This window comes from Symphodus melops (genome assembly GCF_947650265.1).
Source record: "Symphodus melops genome assembly, chromosome: 2".
In the NCBI taxonomy this organism is placed as follows: Eukaryota; Metazoa; Chordata; class Actinopteri; order Labriformes; family Labridae; genus Symphodus; species Symphodus melops.
The window spans coordinates 29501703-29521032 of record NC_136692.1 but is presented as its reverse complement, the minus strand read 5'-3'; the positions used below and the strand labels follow the sequence as shown (position 1 = coordinate 29521032).

At 45.7% G+C, this 19330-nt stretch overlaps 1 protein-coding gene across 1 annotated transcript in view; it reads right to left on the bottom strand.

Annotated features, from left to right (window-relative positions):
* Positions 1-19330, bottom strand: part of LOC306818879 (cytoplasmic phosphatidylinositol transfer protein 1-like) — a 68708-nt gene that overhangs the window by 15539 nt on the left and 33839 nt on the right. Inside the window, exon 2 of the mRNA XM_079336606.1 lies at positions 1372-1520. Within this exon, the coding sequence (XP_079192732.1) occupies positions 1372-1520 (149 nt within the window). The remainder of the gene's footprint in view (positions 1-1371; positions 1521-19330) is intronic.

Genomic DNA, 19330 nt, shown 5'->3' with positions numbered 1-19330 from the left:
CACTATGACAACTCATTGTGGGCGGGAGGGAGTGCTCTTTTCCCCCGGAGGAAGACATAAAAGTGACTTCACCGCGGTCACACAGGTCATCATTAGCTACAACAGTCAGTCAGATTTATGCCCGTGTCATTAGTAAAGCAAAAATCATGGCATGCTCCAAACTTGACAAAAAGCGAGACGTGGATTCAGGTGAAAATCCTGAAACGGAGCGCATCGATAAATATGCATTTAACCGCCTGCAGGGAGCACGAAAACAACGTGTTTAATCTGTAATGAGACATTTGTCTTCGTCTCAAGTGGAAACATAAAACACCATCATGAAACAAAGAATTACACACAAAACTACCACCAGTGTCTCCACCTGGTCCTCACACCTTCGGTGCCCACGTTTAAAGAACGAGCGGACTGAACTGCTTTGTGCTTAGTTCAAATGTTCTTTTTACTGCAGTGGAGTGACTTCTACACCATCAGTATGCAGAGACAACTTCCACTCTTTTTAAGGGCCACAGCGTCACAGTGATGTGTTCGACCTGAGCTGCGTTTTTACCAACACTTTCTTTATTTCACATCCTCAGTGAAGCTTTTGTCTTTTCTAAAGCATCTCGTTAGTTTGCAAACACGGCTTTGAACAGCGAGTGAATTTGTTAGAAAGCTGATTTTAACATGAAGCCGGTTACTGCGGGGCCAAGAACAGAGCCGTGCTGACTCAGCGTGATTAGTTCCCAGGCAGGGCGAACGCTGACACAGGTATCTGTGCTCGAGCAAACGGCCTGCAGTCCCCTTCTCTCCTCTCCTTAAGAAGATTCCTCCCTTTTATTTTCTTGTTTCGTTTCTTCTCCAACGCTTCATCCTCTTCTCTCTCATCTGCATGTGATTCAAGCAGGTCCAACAACAAACCGTGTGTGGAAAGGTTTCACACACGCACACACATAAGCTTAGATTTAACACCTTTGAGTGTGTGTGTGAGAGTGTGTGTGGGTGTGTGTGAGTGTGTGTGTAAGTGGCTGCTGTAATCTCTCTGGGTTTTTTGAGCAGCGGTAAAAGTCTTGGCTTTAATTCAAACGTGTTTTCTGAGTAAGCAGAAAATAAAATGTTGTGGATGTGCACAATCCTGCAGTTCCCGGAGTGTCCACTAGAGGCTGGCTGCAGAAACACAGGAAGTCACATACACACCCATTCAAAAAAAAAAATCCTGTTTTTACAGAAGGGGGTGAAAGAGTCCCAGCTCACTCGTGGTTAAATGGGGGTCTGGGAGGCTGAACACGTTCACTGATCACAGAACAGAACCGACTCCATGGTCCATCTCACCTGACTGTTCTTCCCGCTCACACATGAAGACGTTTGAGCTGGAGAAAGACATGCTCCACTGACCTGTTGAGGTAGACTCTCTTCTCTGTGAACTGTCCCTGTCCGTGCGCCGGGTCTTCAAACGGCTCGTTCTGGACCACCTCCACCCCTTCCCCTCGGTCGCTCTGCTCGTGGCTGTGTTTACTGATCATGTAGAGCTGACCGATCCGGTACTGCAGGAACAAAAAAAAACACACACACAAGTTTGAGTTGACTGACTTTGAAAAAGATTACAGAAGTGTTCGTAACATCTGCAGCGGAGGATTCACGACTCGTTCTTTTAAATCAGATTTGATGAAATCTGTTTCACGGGTCTGATCGAGGAATCACAGACGCGTGTTCTCATCAGCACACGTGTTGTGATGAAACGCTCAGGAAGAGACGCAGACCACATGGTTTCATGAACTCATGATGTAACAAGAGCTCGCGATGCAGCGAAGAGCCGACACAGATATGGACAACTTAAAACAACAAAACAAACATTGATTGAGATTCTGCTGCGAGTCGAAGCGAGACATAAAAACAGTGCGCTAACATCCTCTTCTTAAAGAACAGAGGACAAAGTGAAGCCATGTCAGGAAAGGCCAGACGTCTCTTTTCTTAATCAACACGTCTCCACAGTTGCGCCACATATTGGACTGTGTTCAGGTCATTAAATACTCGGGCCATGCATGAACAGCTCTGAGCTTCAGATGCCCTGTCGCTCCTTCGTCCAGTCCAAGCAATAAACTGGATCGACCGGGTGAAAGGCAGCGCTTCTGTCTGCTTTTCATCTTTAAACTTCATATTCTAAATCCAAAGCTTCTGTCGGGGACAAAGGAGGAGAGAGAGGATGAAATATTTCAGAGAAGGAGAAACAGAGTCGGCTCGGCCTCTCCTCCTGGGAGAATATGTTTTTAAATACCAAGCAAACTCCTGCACACCAACGTACTCACGCAAATATGACGGCAGCGTGACACAGTGCTCTCTCTCTCTCAAACGTCCAGCCTCCATTATCGTTGTGAATTAAAGGGATACTTCACCTATTTGCATTCAGCTTTGTATCATTAGAAACGCAAAAGAAATCGTCATATTGCGTCACGTAACGAAAACTCTCAGGCAAAGAAAAAAACAGATTTTTCTCGTCTCAGGGCAAACAGGAGGGCTGGATTCACGACGGTTCAACACTGCTCCCACGTTTCTAATGATACACAGCTTCATGCAAATGGGTGAAGTTTCCCTTTAATGATGATTGATGGATAGTTTTCTTCAAGAAGCTCCAGTGAGGAGAACATCAGAAGAAAAATGAAATCATTGTATTCCTGTTTGGCTGGTCGTCCCTGCTGCGTGGTCGGAGTCAAACCAAAGCTGCCATGTGAGCAAGGAACTAAAAGATTAGCAGGGAACTCACAGTCCCTCACTGTGAAATAACGAAGATGTGTGTCTCGGATTAAAAAGACAGAGATGACTGAAGAAGGAATAAATGATCACTCGATGGTGGACTATGATCCTGTAAGCTGTTTTATTAGAACAGACCGTTCTGTCACAAAGCCCAAATATATTGGCAATATATTTTTGTGCAGCTCAGACAGTGCGCTCTCTCTGTTGCCTGTGGCAGCTTCAGTTGGATCGACTGGAGGTCTGTCTGGTTTGTGATAGAATATTAGGCCTTTTTCTGCTTATAATCAAAGTGTTTACTGCAATAAAGTTTCATCACCCGATCCAAAGGAAAGGTTTGATATTTACAGTTTGAATGATGTTCGCTTACATTTATATTATACCAGTTATTTTATCATGTTTTATTCCAGGTTTGTGTGTGTTAATAAAATTGCCATACTTTTCAGTAAGGTGTTTATGTGAAGAGGGCTTGCAGAAGTGAGTGCACATTCCAACATGTGTTTGATGTGGCCCTTTAAACTGAATCACTCACCAAATCAAACATAGGTTTAGTTTAAGGCCCTGAACAGTTAATTACTCACCCACTTTTATATAGGTTGAGTTAGTCTTGATTCTTAATTACCTAAATTGTCTTCTCCTTAAAAAGAATTAGTTACTAGACTAGATGTCAGGTTGTGATAAGAAACAGGTAGGAAGTGTCTTCCCCTACAGATGGTGAAAGGATTCGGGAGTAGATGGACCAATGAGAGATGGGGAACCACTCATCCGAAGACGCATAATTTGGAAGTTGCCCCAATCGGAGGAAGGAAACCGCACATTCTTGAATGCATTATTTGGTTAGATATTCTCTGTCTAGTGTATAAAAGGGTTCAGGGAAAGATAGTCGGGGCTCAGACTTCGTGAACTGATCCAGCATCTGTCTGTTGTCAGGGACGCGAAGTGTTGAACCCAGAGACTCTGTAACTTCTATTCTTGATTCATCGGGTTAATAAACTCTGTTAACCTGAAAGAGACGCCTCCAGTCATTCCTCTCATCCCATCAAAAGAATGCGCAGAGATTTGAGGTAATTATTTAGAGGAGTCAGATTTATATTAACAACATTTAGGAAAAGGATGAAATAGCAACTTTTATCCTTCAATACCAACTATTATCCTTCATTTGAAAAGCTTCAGTTCTGGAGATTTCTGCTCACTGGCTGTGAGCGGGCAGCATGAAGGAGAGGAAAGACGAGGCGTAAACAAAAAGGAGAGAGATGATCTGATCCCGAGTGACGAGGCTTTTATTGTTATCATCGTTCAGAAGGCTTCGTGCACTCCTCCATACGTGGAGCTCAGTTTAAGAAAGAAACCTCCCGAGTGAGAAGAAGGCGCCGCTATTGAAGGAGAGGCAATTCATCCGTATTCCCCTGCACGCCCCCTCTGACCTTTACCCGTCACCTGTCTCACCACTGCAGCCGGAGCTGTGAAAAGCAGAGAGACGTGATGTGCTCACCCAAAATTAGCTCCCAGGAGGGCGAGGGATTTAAAAAAAAAGGAAGTCAGCACCTTGCTGGTTAATCTCCTGAGGTGAAACACGTGTTACAGGTGTCTGTCAAAATAAATGAAACAATGACGTTAAAGCCTTGTGAGCCGTTAGCAGACCGGGCCGAGAGCAGAACAAATATGTTTGTGATGGGGACGTCTGAAGTTTCCCGCTTAAACACGTGCATTACTGAATAGAGGAAATTTAGAAGTTGCTAAAAAAATAAATAATAGTCCAGCTACATTCTGCATTCACAAAGAAATTCAGTTAATAAATCAGCACACACTCACGCCATTCTTTAAATAAATGCACGAGTGCACGAGTGTGCATAAAGTTCCTTTATGTGCGATCTTGTGTGACAACAGATACAGCTCAGATTATAGCTTCCTGAAAATATGAACAGTTTCCCATCGTCGTTATTACAGTATCCACCTCACAAGTATCTCAATGTCGAGTCTTCATGGTCATATTTCTGCACAGCTGTACGACAACAGAGAAGATAAAAGGCCTGCACGCCATGAGGACAATATCCTCTTAACTGACTCTTATCGATCTGACAGTAGCTGATAGCTTAGCATCATCTGGCTGCAGCTGAACAGGGTTAAAGTAGAACCATTGCAGGCCTCTTTATCACCGGTGAAATGTTCAAATGCTTCACTATATTTAAGGTTTCTTTGAATGATTGATAAGTTCAGACTTTCGTGATGTGTTTACTGTCCAGGCTCATCTCGTTAAAAACATTCACACTTGACTGCACAGCTTTAGATGAGTAACGTGTCTTCTGATTCATTCAGATTCTTTAAAGGATGGAGCGAGAAGTGAAAACCATCCTTTTCATCTTTCATAAAGTGTTTTCAAGCATGCACTCTGTGAAAGTAGTCGTGTCCGTCAGACACTCAAAGCCTCGTGTAAGTCACTAAAGCAGCACTTCAGGACAGAATCAAACAGCCACTTAAAAAGTTCAGTCCAAGTTCAGTGAGTGCAGAGAAGCAGAGAGCTGTCAGGCTGCAGGATTATGAAACGTGTCAAGTGAAAGGACATTTAAGAAAGTTGCAGAACATCTTCAGTGTCAGAGGGATCTGATCTAAAATAACCCGAGGACTGGATAAAGAATGACGCTCGCCTCAAGTGAAGCTAAAATATTTAGAGCTCCCTCTGCTGACTGGCTGCAGCAACAGAACATAAGCCCCGCCTCCTCCATGTTAGCAGATGGGACATATCAACCTTTAAAAACAAGCTAAATACAGTTTTCAGTGATCACCTTTACAAAGAAGTTTCTTTTAAATTAGTTATTTAATGCGATTAAAGGTACAGTGTGTAGAATTACAAGCTAATGTTTATATTAAAAAAAAATCAAACTTAAGTAAAAATTGATTGAACCCATGTTATATATATTTTTTAGTCGAATACTTACATCTCCTCAAATAGTCCAAAAGTGATCAAAGCCACAGAAATCTGTATAGTTGTAACTGAACGCGTCTTATAGGCGGCCGCCATGATAGACACAAAGGAAATGTTGCGTAAAAGGTCGCTGCACAAGCTAGCGCTAGCTGCTACTGAAAGCTGCCATTCTGTCGCTGCATCTTTTGTTATTGTTTTGAATGAGAGCCCCACAGCGGTGGATTTCACATATTGTACGTTTAAGGTGTATAAAACGTCATGATTGACAGCTCTGTTGACAAATGAGGCTCGTACATTGATCCCCGAGCCACGTGGGTGGCGTATTTTGGCTTCATCTTTGTCCTATAGGAGAGGAGGCATGTTGTCCATTTGTATCTCGTGTATAGTCTTGCTGCATCAGCCATTTCTGCAGCACTGAAATAAACCAGAAAACTTCACGTTTGAACTTCACCAAACTGAGCTGCATAAGTATACTTTTAATTTTTTAAATGTTTCAGTGATCAAACATGGCCAATGAAGGTCTTTAATAAGCAAAATCTCTGCTGTTGAGTTCGTCCTTATAAATCTATTATTAGGAATGTCCAATAGATCAGCACTGGAAATGTGTGGCCATTCAAATATGCATAAATGAACTCAAACATGGCCGAACGGTAATAGAAAATCTTATGCAATTTGCTGTTTAAAATGTAAAAAGCCCTCTGCCCATTGGGGTGTTTATTTATTAATGCAAACATGAGCTGGAGTTAGTACATCTTATCCCTTACAGAGTACATCTGAACAGCATAACACGTTCTTCTTGCATCACTCCTCCTGTTGGTTCAGTCTGTGCAGCCACATCGGCTCCATTTATAAAAGTTTTTTCTTTTTTTTTTCTTAGAAGTCTCATAAGCAAACGGCAGAAAATCTAAAAATAAAGCTCTGGGCTAGAGTGAGTGCTAGCACGGCAGGTTAAGATTCCTGTAAATAATGCAAACCCTCGTCTTCATAGCACATGCAGAATGAGGAAGGACGGGCAGTGCTGGAAAGCCGAGGACACTCTGAGGGGAATTAAAACAGGACGAGAGACGAGAGGGGAGTCCTCTGCTTACGAGTTGCAGGACAAGGTTGCAGAAAATGAGAAATCGGTACGGACAGACAGAATTAAAGGCTCGAGGAACAAGATTACAGAGTGACATCATCCTAATTTAACGTCCATTTCGACCAGAGATGTCCCCACGACTGTCTGAATCATCAATGAGCTGCACTGATCATCTACTTACATCCAGGACGTGCATTCATTATCTCGACTCTTTGAAATGTTTGAGGACACTGTGGGGAAGGTGCCCCCGTCGTGAACGGGCCTGAACGCACCACTCTGCATTGGAAGTGTTTGTAACTGTGTAATTCAGGTGAAGCCAGCGGTTAGCATTGGACAACTTCACTGTGACTCACTTTAGATTTAGACACTTTATGATTTACCGTAATCAACGATTATTACTAGATTCATTTCGGGGGCTTTTTGAGCCAGAGAGAGGAAAGTGGATAGAGTTGGAAATCATGAAGAGAGAGTTGGGAAAGATATGCAGCAACCTGTACTCCACCAGCACCCTGCAGATATTCTAACAGTAAACATGCAAGCTTTGTGAGGTTACACCCCCCCCCCCCCCCCCCGGGCAGAAGGAAAAAAAGTTCGATCGATCACGTCTGATGATTTTCAGGTTGTCCGGAAATGACTACGTGACACAGCGACAAGCAGATGGTGTGGTTCAAATCAAATGCTGCACTTTGATCCATGTATCCTTATATAAAGACAGGTGAGTCAACCTTAAATTATCTCTGATTGGAGCTGGTACGACATAATGCTATGCATCATGTCTCTCCTGTATGCATCAAAGCTTGATGATAAATTATTGGTCAGCCCGGCCTACAAATGTACTACAAACTAAAACATTTCCCTCATTATGACAATCAAGCCCGCTGTGCACAGATTCTTAATTTCTATGTAGACTCTGTTCATGGAGATTACAAACAACATCAAATAAAAGCTTCAGTACAAACTGGTTGAATGGTGCTGTTATTTCCCCTCCTTGAAGGTAAACAGACAATCAGTTGAGAGCCTGCTTCAGCGCCGAAGTGTTCCTCCGCTGCCTCTTGTCTGGAGTCTTCACGGCGTGATCGATCACTAAGCTGCTCGGCACAAAGAGGCCAGCGCTCGCCTCGTCTTCATTCGATTTGTCTGATGACAAGGCACTCTGGTTTGTTGTCTCTCATTAATCAATGACAATAAACTGGAGTGTGTAGTCATCATCACCCCCAGAGTTCAGGTCCTGGTAGTTGGAAAGTCCACACACTGAATAAGTGGCGTTCTGACGGGATGTGAAATCACATCTGACGACTGAGTTTGAACTATTACAGAATCTAATGTGAGCCATTGAGCTTGAGGTTTTTTCTTCAAACATTATGTTGTGTTGTCTTCGCCCTTTGAGTATGAACACTGAACAAACAACACTTTGCTAAAACGGCAGTTCAATACAAAGTACACAAAAATAACGAGCACTCAAAGACTTTACGGTTCAACAGTCATCTTCTTCCTCCTGAAGATATGAATGAACTCTGAGAGGCAGTAAGCTAAGGTAAAGGTACTGATGGTGACACTATGGGTTATATATATATGGATCCCTTTCACCCTTTCCCGCCACGTGACCTGAAGGGTTCTAGTATCATCAGGTGACCTGAGGGGTTCCAGGATCATCATGTGACCTGAGAGGTTCCAGGATCATCAGGTGACCTGAGGGGTTCCAGGATCATCAGGTGACCTGAGGGGTTCCAGGATCATCAGGTGACCTGAGGGGTTCCAGGATCATCATGTGACCTGAGGGGTTCCAGGATCATCAGGTGACCTGAGGGGTTCCAGGATCATCATGTGACCTGAGGGGTTCCAGGATCATCAGGTGACCTGAGGGGTTCCAGGATCATCAGGTGACCTGAGGGGTTCCAGGATCATCATGTGACCTGAGGGGTTCCAGGATCATCAGGTGACCTGAGGGGTTCCAGGATCATCAGGTGACCTGAGAGGTTCCAGGATCATCAGGTGACCTGAGGGGTTCCAGGATCATCAGGTGACCTGAGGGGTTCCAGGATCATCAGGTGACCTGAGGGGTTCCAGGATCATCATGTGACCTGAGGGGTTCCAGGATCATCAGGTGACCTGAGGGGTTCCAGGATCATCAGGTGACCTGAGGGGTTCCAGGATCGTCATGTGACCTGAGGGGTTCCAGGATCGTCATGTGACCTGAGGGGTTCCAGGATCGTCATGTGACCTGAATCATCAGGTGACCTGAGGGGTTCCAGGATCATCAGGTGACCTGAGGGGTTCCAGGATCGTCATGTGACCTGAGGGGTTCCAGGATCGTCATGTGACCTGAGGGGTTCCAGGATCGTCATGTGACCTGAATCATCAGGTGACCTGAGGGGTTCCAGGATCATCATGTGACCTGAATCATCAGGTGACCTGAGGGGTTCCAGGATCATCATGTGACCTGAGGGGTTCCAGGATCATCATGTGACCTGAAGGGTTCCAGGATCGTCATGTGACCTGAGGGGTTCCAGGATCATCATGTGACCTGAAGGGTTCCAGGATTGCATTAAGGCAGATCGACGTCTGTCCCTTAATGAATTATACATGGGTTTGTTTTCTGCATTAGATTTCCATGTGAAGAAAGGAAGACAGTCCTAAAATGCCTTTCTACACAGCCTCTCGTAAGTTTCGTTCACATTGCAGGGAGGAACGGGAGACAGATTCTGTGAAATCAGTCATATGGGCCCAAAGAACAAATCTGGTAATGTGAGTGCTTCTGGCATGAGGCCAGCATGTGGTGACAGGGACGCGGTCCAAGTCTTTCTATCACACTCACACAAAAACTGGTAGAAATATCTCAGCATAGTTCTTATTTAGATATGTGAGTCCAGTCATATTGAACAAGATCACTGATGTGCTTTTCAAGCAATAAAAACTGTGGATGGTTTTTCACTTTCACAACCACGCTTGGTTGCATTCAGTGCGTCTGTAACTCAGTCTTAATGACACATAGCAATCAGAAGCCTTCAACAGACTTCTTCCAGTCCAAAGCATGAAGAAAGCGATGACTTACACCCATCACTGAGACCTTGATCACTGATGGTTTCATTCACAAACCAAAAAACTGCTGCTTCCCCGGCTCACATTTCGAAGGGCTTAAAAGGTTTAGCCTGGTGTCAGGAGGCCAGGCGCACACGCTGAGCTGGAGTTACACGTTATGAATAAACAACGGCGCAGCGTAAGGTTGCATGGATCAATATGTGGTCTATCTGGACCTCTGCCTCAGCATTTCTGTGCAGTCGATAAAGCCACAGCACCACTATCAAGGAAGTAAAGTGTTCTCAGGGAGGAAGAGGAAGGAGTTGGCATCAATCCTTATACACAAAAAGAAGAAAAAAGGTAAGAGGGTAAAAGGGTTGAGAAAGATGTGAATAAAGATAATAAAGAAAGGATGGGAAGAAGAAAGGAAACAGTAGAAGAAGAGAAGTCGTAATTAGCAGGCTGTACATCACTACACATGTCGACATGAACGAGAGCAATATAACCAACTCAGACCGGACAGGATGAAGGGAAGTGTGGACTCATTTCTGTCCGCTGAGAGATGACCTCCCTCGTCTTCCTCTGTGATACCATCAAGAACTCTCACCTCGCTGGCACACTCAAACATTTTGATTCAATTTTCACTCTGCAAGAAACTGGTTTAAAACACTTCACTCAATTGGCCCTTTATCGGCTGTGGCACACTCGGCAACTAAAAGGTTGAAGGGTTCGATCCCCCGCTTCTGCTGCCACATGTCAAGACCCTTCACCCACATTTTGCTGCGACTGCTTTGTCAGCAGCATCTGAATGTGTAGTCGTCAGAAATGAATGCTGCGTGTCCATGAGATGCAGCACGCAAATATTCACCCGGAGCAGTGTCGGGTTGTAGTTTGATGAAGCCGAACGTGACAACATCACGGACACAAGAGAGCCGCTCCAACAAGGGCGGAGAGTCAGAAAACAACCTGCATTAAATGTTCGATAGACCGACTGAAGTGTCGCCATGTTTGTTGACATTTACTCATGCAAATCTGGAATCTCTACTTCAGTGTTTCACGCGGTCGGATTGACCCGGTGCTCCCTCTAGAGGAACTCTCCAGCTGCATCAACTACAATGATGATATCATCAGAAAGGATTTTCATTTTGACATTTAATTTCTTTTGATTTTGAAGAGTGGATGTATGATTATTAATATGTAGATGGCGATCAGTCTGTCCAGGTGAAGCTCGTCCTCAGCGGGTGTTAGCGACCGACAAATAAGAAGAATTTAAGCCCTTAGATGGGAGGCCATGACAGAACGAAGCTAGATGTTTAAGTCAGTGAAAATACTATTTGTTGTAGGAACACGGCTACATGGTTCATTTGACTGAGTGCAGATCATGTGTAATTTGCATTCACAAAGGAGGAGGGTTGTGATCCATCAGGGGCGGGAAACGACATCCATCAAGACCAGTTCATGCTAAATAGAAGGACCATTAAGACCTAACCTCTGAATGTGGAGCAGAGTACATGACCTGCATACAGAAGACTCTCATGAACAACAAAAAGCATCAGAGAGGACATAATTACCCCCCAATCACAGAGCCCTGCTCGTCTGCAGCCAGGTCAGCACACCTCTCCATCTGAATGTCAACCTGAAGTAATGGCTTCACTAATAACTCAGCTAATCACCACGGTCCTCGTGCCGAGAGAGGACATCTTAAAGCCCCCCCCCCCCCCAGGGAGCGCCATGGCAGCCCAACAGAGGGGCTATTTTGTGCTTGGCAGGTACAGAAACACTGACGACTTTGAAAAGCAACTCTGGAGTGAAAAATATCCAGTTTTTTTTTCTTGGCCGAGAGCTCGTGTGTTTTAATTGCTCAATTAGTGACTCAAAGAGGGAGAAAGATATGGAGATGACAGCAAAGGTACAGAAATAATCCTGCGCTGGCAGCTTGATGTAATGAGCTCAGTGTGTGCTTTCTTGGATATCGAGTGAGAGAGTCTGTGTGGGGTATCTGAAAGTACGTATGGTGCCGTTATGTTTAACCCTCAGAGGACCAAGGATCACACAGGCTGACAGCTGGGCAATCACTTTATGATCATCCAATCTTTAAACGCATCAAGCCAAAAACAAATCCTCCTGATCTGGTTGTTCACACACGGCCCCGACAGCGAGAGAAAAGACGTGACGTAAAAAGCTCAGGTCCAGAGGGTGAGGCGCCGATATGAAACAATGTGTGACCTTTAAACAACTGTGAATGTGCAGAGTTCCTCCCAGAAGCTGCCACAGTGCCACATACCCTGACTTTGACCCCTCGCCCTCGGGTGTCAGCGGCAGAGCACTGATGCAGATAAAGTTTTGGAGATACAGTCTGGTGCTTTATTAGCTCCCTCTGTAATCAGCCCCGCACTTCACTCTGATGGATGGCTGCATTAGGGGGCTGATAGAGGCTTGAGTAATGGAGACGTGTGTCTGGCATGTGGACAGAGGTGCAATAATGGCCTGGATGGAGTTGACCAATAACTGGAAACACCCAAGAACATGTGAAGAATAAATCCTCTCGACTCTTTTTGTAGATCACAGTCTCAACTCACTGGCACTCCGGGGGGGGGGGGGGGGGGGAGTCGGACAATGTTCAGTAGTACAGTGCATGAGTGAAAAGGTTTTTGTGCGCTGTGCAGGAGCCGAGATCAGCCTCTCCTACATTCATTTATTGCACACACTTCAGTGTATACGAACACAATCCCCCACTGCGAGCACAGCTAAAGGCCCATCACTTTGCAGTTTCATTACCTATGATGGCCAACGCACACACACACACACACACACACACACACACACAATCTTCTTTGCCTGTTCTCTGCACATTTAATCAAGTGGACGGCCGTGTGCAGAGTGCTGCGGCTGCTCTCTCCAGATAAGATTATCCTTCAGCTGTAGGCCTGACAGTCAATAGGTGGAGCACCAGTGTAATTAGTGAGTGTGTATGTGATGGTAAGAGTGAAGAGAGAGAGAGAGAGAGAGAGAGAGAGAGAGAGAGAGGCAAATAAGAAAGACGACAAAAAGATGGTACAGATGTTGATCTGCAGACTTGGTATCAGTCAAACTTTAATATCTAAATGAAATTAAAAATGGACTAACGCCAGAGAAACTTTATTTTAGAGTTGTAACGTGACCTGGTCGTCATGACTACGGTTGGTTTTCATCGGGGGTGACGATTCCCCGCCGCCTCCACGTCGCCTATTCTTGTTGTTTTGACTGAGAGCCCCCTGGTGGCAGAGTTTTCACACTGCGGGTTTCAGGAGTGTTTAAAGATTGGGGTCCTTACCCGGGGTGGATCGTTCGACTGAGAGGGGATTGGTCAATACGTTTAAAGTATTCAACAGCGTCGGTAACGTAGGTGCGAGTGACGTCGTCCCAGGGGAAGAGCATCACTTCCTGCTCTCAGCAGCACGAACAGATGAAGGAGTCATTCAAAATGAATAAATCTGTTGTAATAAAACTCTTAGTGCTGCTGAACGTCGCTGTGACTTTCACCTGTGACCACAGAAGCCCGCTCACACAGACTTCACAAATAATCAAACAATGAAGCTTTCCTTTCTTATTCATCTGATCCCCCCCCCCATCTGTCTCTCCCTCTCATCTAAAAAAAACAAACTAAAACTTAATCTTTTAAATAACCAAAATTAACAGGATTAATCGTCTGGTAACCATGACAACTGTACCAATATGCTTTTAGAGATGAATTAGAAACGTCTTTTTCACACTGCTTCTTTTTGTTGAACACTGATTTGACGAGTTGCTCCTTCGACCTTTAAGTGAGACAAACGGTGCCGACGTGTCGACGTGTCGACGTGCCCACCTGCGACTCAACATGACACCTGTCAGCTCCAGGTTCCACGTAATGTGGGATAAAGTGGCGGCCAGCTGAGGCGCTCGCGCCTGGCCAGGACAGAACTATTAATCAGCTGAACTATTACTATCCATCATGTCATCACAAACGCTGACAGAGTGGAGCGCGCACACACACACACACACAGATCCATTAGCACAGACACACGGATGATCTCCTGTGACGGAGACGTTTAAGGGACAAGGACAAAGACGTGGTGAAGGTAAAGAGACGTTCTGATACCTTTAATCCTCACTGAGGCCGATGATGGAGCGAAGTATCTGCTGTCATCAGAACCATTCTCCATACTGGTCATAAAAATCTTATGATCGTATCGTCATCTTATTCAAGTTGCTTTATGTTTGTTTCATCCTAAGCATGAAATCGGAACCAGACTTATCAGTGCCACTTCTTTCTTAAACAACCAATCAGAACCAAGAAGGGGCGGGACTTCATCAAACATGCTTACATGTTTAAATTTTTTTTACGTTGTCTTTGTACATTATTAAACGTACAGAGCACTGCTGAGGCAAGAGGAAGTACAGCGTGCCAGCCTTCGTAACCTAGCAACAATAAGCACCAGTGAGAAGAACAATGAATGAATCTGATGATGAATGAAAACGATGTAAACGTTCTAAACATAATTTAATATTCTGATTATTGCATCTTTTCGACACAGTCCTGCAAAAACCTTGATTCTGATACGACGGCGAGGACGAGTGTGGATTCAAGTCCAGGTCTCTGCAGCGTCCAGGTCCTCATCACTGTGGGGGACACGCTGGCAGACGTCGAGGACAAACGGACATCCATCGCTGCGAACATGATGATTCATTCAAGACAAGCCAAACCGGTCGGCTTACACCCGAGAGCTGCTCCTCACGGCAGAGGAAGCGGAGCGACGCCCCCGACCGGTACCACGCCGGGCTCGAACCCAGCAAGCTGTTGGCATTGCGGTGAAGGTCATGGAGGTTTGTTATGAATTGCAGATGGGCGGCCACAGCTGCTGCACAGCGTGTGAAGAGTACTCAGTAATATGTCACTGTGTGTACGTGTGTGTGTGTGTGTGTGTGTGTGTGTGTGTGTGTGTGTGTGTGTGATGGGGGGCAGAACATATGTTTGATGCTCCGCGTGTCATTGCCTGTGTCTTTTTAAAGCAGGCAGGTGATTTACTGGACCTATCTTAAGTGTGCGGTGTGTCGTGTGTGTGTGTGTGTGTGTGTGTGTGTGTGTGTGTGTGTGTGTGTGTGTGTGTGTGTGTGTGCGTGTGCGTGACTTTGAGACACACACATACACACTGACCAATCAACACCTTCGTCCTCACTCCCTCATCTCCTCACAGCTCTAAAACTCCATTCAGCCCTCAGTGACGGGAGATCCTCAGCAGCTTCAGTCATTTTCACAGTTTGACTGATTATTTCATTGACTGAATTCATTAACGACCGCCGAGTCGCCGTTTCATTCATGCCGACCCGCGTAAGAAACTAAAACAAAAAAGAAGACGAAGATGTTCAAGGCCTTTTGGGAGAGGCATGAATGAAGGAATCAGCAGGTTAAAGCAGCCTCATTCACAGACTGCAGTTCTCCAATCACAGATGAGCTTCTATTTCAGGACTCGCATTCACGCATTCACACACAACGAAGCAGCGGGAGCAGCTAGGGGTTGCGTGTCTTGCCCAAGGACACATCGGACATGTTGCGGCAGAAGCTGGGAATTAAACCCTTCGACCTTCTGGTTGAGAAACAACGATGACGGCTGGCTGTGTTTGAGGCCAGCCAGCAGGTAAATTAGGATTCAAGAGATTCATGAGGGCTTTCAAATATCTCAGAGGAGCTCGGCTCTTTCCAAAATGTTCCAGGGTGTGATTTTTAATATTACGGGGTGACTCGGAGCAGAAAATAAAAAATAAATAAAATAAAATAAATACAGCAGAAGCAGGGGAGAGCCTTGAACAGAAGAAAAAATGATTCCGAGGACATGGGGGAGGCAGCACACAGCGACGACAAAAAAAAGATTTGGCGATTGAAAAAAGGAGAGAACGAGCGAGGGAAGAGGAGGAGACATGACAGATAACGAGTGATGGAGCAAAGAGGAATCAGTCAGACTGACCGAGTTATAAATGAAAGTTTTCCACGTGGAGAGACGATGACGATGGAGAGTCGAGAAAAGGAGAAGAGTGACGAAGAGGAGTGGAGATCCTCTCTCCACATCCCTCAAACACAGGGACTGTAAATCCCTACCGTAAACAAACCATTAGACGTACTCCATACACACTCCTACCATCACACACTGGAGAGTCATTCACTGACACACAGGTGTGAACGTGCACACACACACACACACACACACACACACACGTTGGCAGAGGTGGTGTGCATGCATGCAAGAGAAAGTGCATAAAACATCAACGGAGGGACACAAAATCAATGCCAATCACTCTGAATGCATTCTCTGCTCCGGTGTGTGTCCTTTTGGAAACAGAGGGACGGAGTCTATTTCCTTTGAGCGGACACACATCATTAAGCAGCCTCATGTCCAGCCACTTCAGGAGTAAATGAGTCACAGTTTGTCCTGGAACACGTCGCGACACGTAAAAAAAAAAACAGATGCCAATTAACCTCTCACTCACTGAGTCGTTTTTCCTTTTCTAAACATTCCCCTTTGAGACATCTGCTCACATGACTTTCTTCGTCATACTTTTCCAAAGCTACTTGATAATAATACTTAAGAGAGGTCACTTTGTGAAAGAAAGATGACCAAAGCTGGCTCACAGCAGTGCCGCAGTGACTCTGAAGTCTGTTTCAACTAGTGTAAGAGTCTCAGAGCTCCTCTTCATCATGTGTGTGAAGTGTGTTGTTGTAAATCCACTCTGATCCTGTATCTGATCATGTCTATAAACCCCTCTATTTCAGCCCTGCTCAGAACAGGCTGTTTCTGTGCCTGTAGCTTTAAATATGTAAATGAGCTGTGTCTGACCACGCCCCCTCTCTGTAAGGGCTCGGGTGTACTCGGTGCTTTCTGGCTCCATGTCCTATTGTTTACGGTGAGAAGGCAGACTCAGAGGGCAGAACAAACACCTAGCTGTGGGAGTGTCACCCACCTGGGGGAGGGGCTACTGCCCTTTGTGATGTCATGAAGGGGTTGTTTGAGCACGGCAGGCAACTGTTGCCTCAAACGCTGAGATGTTTCTGTTGGAAGAAATCCAGCCTGTGGCAGATCGTTTTACAGGTGATGGTACTGATACTACTTTACCGCCCACCACTTTGTTGTGTGAACTGAATGTTTACGGGATATAAAATAGCAACAGAGTGTGTTGTGAGTAGTGTGTAGTGTGTAGTGTGTAGTGTGTTGTGTGTTGTGTGTTGTGAGTAGTGTGTTGTGTGTTGTGTGTATGGACCCCGAGGCTCGGTGTAGGAGTACAGGTGAACGGAGAGTGAGAGAGCGAGCAACTTAAATAAAAAGGTCAGCTTGGGTGGAGGCCACTTTGATGGAAATCCCCACTGAGGTGTGTGTGTGTGTGTGTGTGTGTGTGTGTGTGTGTGTGTGAGTGAGTGAGTGAGTGAGTGAGTGAGTGAGTGAGTGAGTGAGTGAGTGAGTGAGTGAGTGAGTGAGTGAGTGAGTGAGTGAGTGAGTGAGTGAGAGAGAGAGAGAGAGAGAGAGAGAGAGAGAGAGAGAGAGAGAGAGAGAGAGAGAGAGAGAGAGAGAGAGAGAGAGAGAGAGAGCAGCAGGGCCACTACTATACTATTTTTAGCCCTGCTGGGTGAAGCTTGACTTCATCATCAGGGACAAAGGACAGTCGATTTCCCATCCTCCTCCTTCCTCTTTCCTTCCTCCTCTGCTCGCTCGCTCGCTCGCGTCCTTGTTCTCTACAGACGATCTGTTTCCCTCCGTCCTTTGATGTCTCACGCTCCTTTGTGTTCAGGGTTTGACACGATGAGTCAAAGAGTTATGAAATCATCATTTGAGATGACATCGTGACATCTTAAAAAGGAGTCAGGAGTGACTAAAAGTCACTCTCGCGCTGTATAAAGAGGTAATGAGGGTTGTCATGGTGACTCTGGACCGACACCCAGCGCAGAACCTGGGGCTGACCCCAAATCAGAGTCTTGGACATTTCCTTATAAGGATGGATTAAGTGCTATGAGAACATGAATCAATTCAACGATCAGTCGACGATTGGCCAAATCTGACCGATGTGAATCGACCGTGTGAGTCCTCGGTCGGGGAAACCCTTTCTAATGAGACCAGCTGTTCTAACACCTGCAGGACCGAGCTATTTAAGGACTGAGGGTGACCCCCCTGCAGCAGTCCCCGAGAGAGAGAGAGAGAGAGAGAGAGAGTAAGAGAGAGAGAGAGAGAGAGAGAGAGAGAGAGAGAGAGAGAGAGAGTAAGAGAGAGAGAGAGAGAGAGAGAGAGAGAGTAAGAGAGAAAATCGGAATGAGAAATACTTAATAATTAGTTTTTTTGCTCGTCGTTACATGGCCGCTCTCTGTGGCGTCCCGGTCGGCTCGGACAGTCTGGAAGTTGTTCAGGGAGACGTTGTCGTCGGTAACATCCTGATGCAGCCACGTGTCCGTGAAGCACATCAGGCTGCACGCCCGACACTCTCACTGACTCCTGGCTAACGCGGTTAGCTCATCCATGTCATGATGGAAGAGAGCGTGTTTCAGTCATCATGGTGCCATGGTCCCAAGATAACCCCCCCCAGATGTGGTGTTAAAGATGGGGCAGAGGAGGAGGGCTAAAGAGAAAGGAGCTCAGCTTCAGTCTCCTCCTCAGCGCGTTCCTGCACCTTCACAACTCCACCACAGGTTTGCTGATTCTGTCAGCGTGGAAGCTTTGCCCCTCAGCGTCCTGCAGCCCCCCTGACCCCGAGTCCCCCTCTCCTCAACAGCACACAGACCCCTCTCTCATCTCTATTTTCGTCATCTTATCCTCCCGTAGTTTCGTGTATCTTCCCCTCTCATGACCCGATCATCTCTGCTGCAGCGCTCTCGTGTGCACCACGTTGGGCTCTTGCATAATAACAGATGGAGTTACTGTCCACAGAGGTGAAATCCTACACGCACTAATGACTCCTGATGTAAAGTGACGGCAGCGGCAGCCAGTCGGCTCAGGTCAACGTCTCACCGTGCTCAAAATCCCTCCTGTGAAATCTTCACATCGCTGAGCGTCAGAGTGAACCTCGTGATGGAGTTTGATTTTGTCTGCTTGAGAAACGAACCGCTGATTAGTTTGACACTGTGAGTTCAGTTTCTCTGTCGAGATGCACGCCTCTTTACAAAGGAAGGTTTGGCAATTTGACCAGCAGAGAGAAATCAATAGTGGAAACCAATAGTCTATTATTGGATCAGCACTGCAGCGGGCTCATGCATTATAGAATCTGTGTCATTTGGAGGATTTGTAATGGTGATTTTCTGCTCGATTTAGCAGCACTTAACGAGCCGGGCAGAACAGCATCGGTCAAAGTCACAGACAGAAATCAGAGTTTAAACAAAACCTTGAATTGTTCGTTTGACATCGTCTTCATAACTCATCTTTCCTCGCTCATAAAGAAGCGTCAGTATTCATTTCATAGCCAGCTTCAAGCTGAGCGTTTACAAAGAGGAACTCTGGCAGTGTGTCACCCTGCTGCTGTGGAAGCTGGCTGGATAAACACTATCTGTCTGCACATCATCATGTCATTAATGTTGTTCTTCATTCATCGTGCTA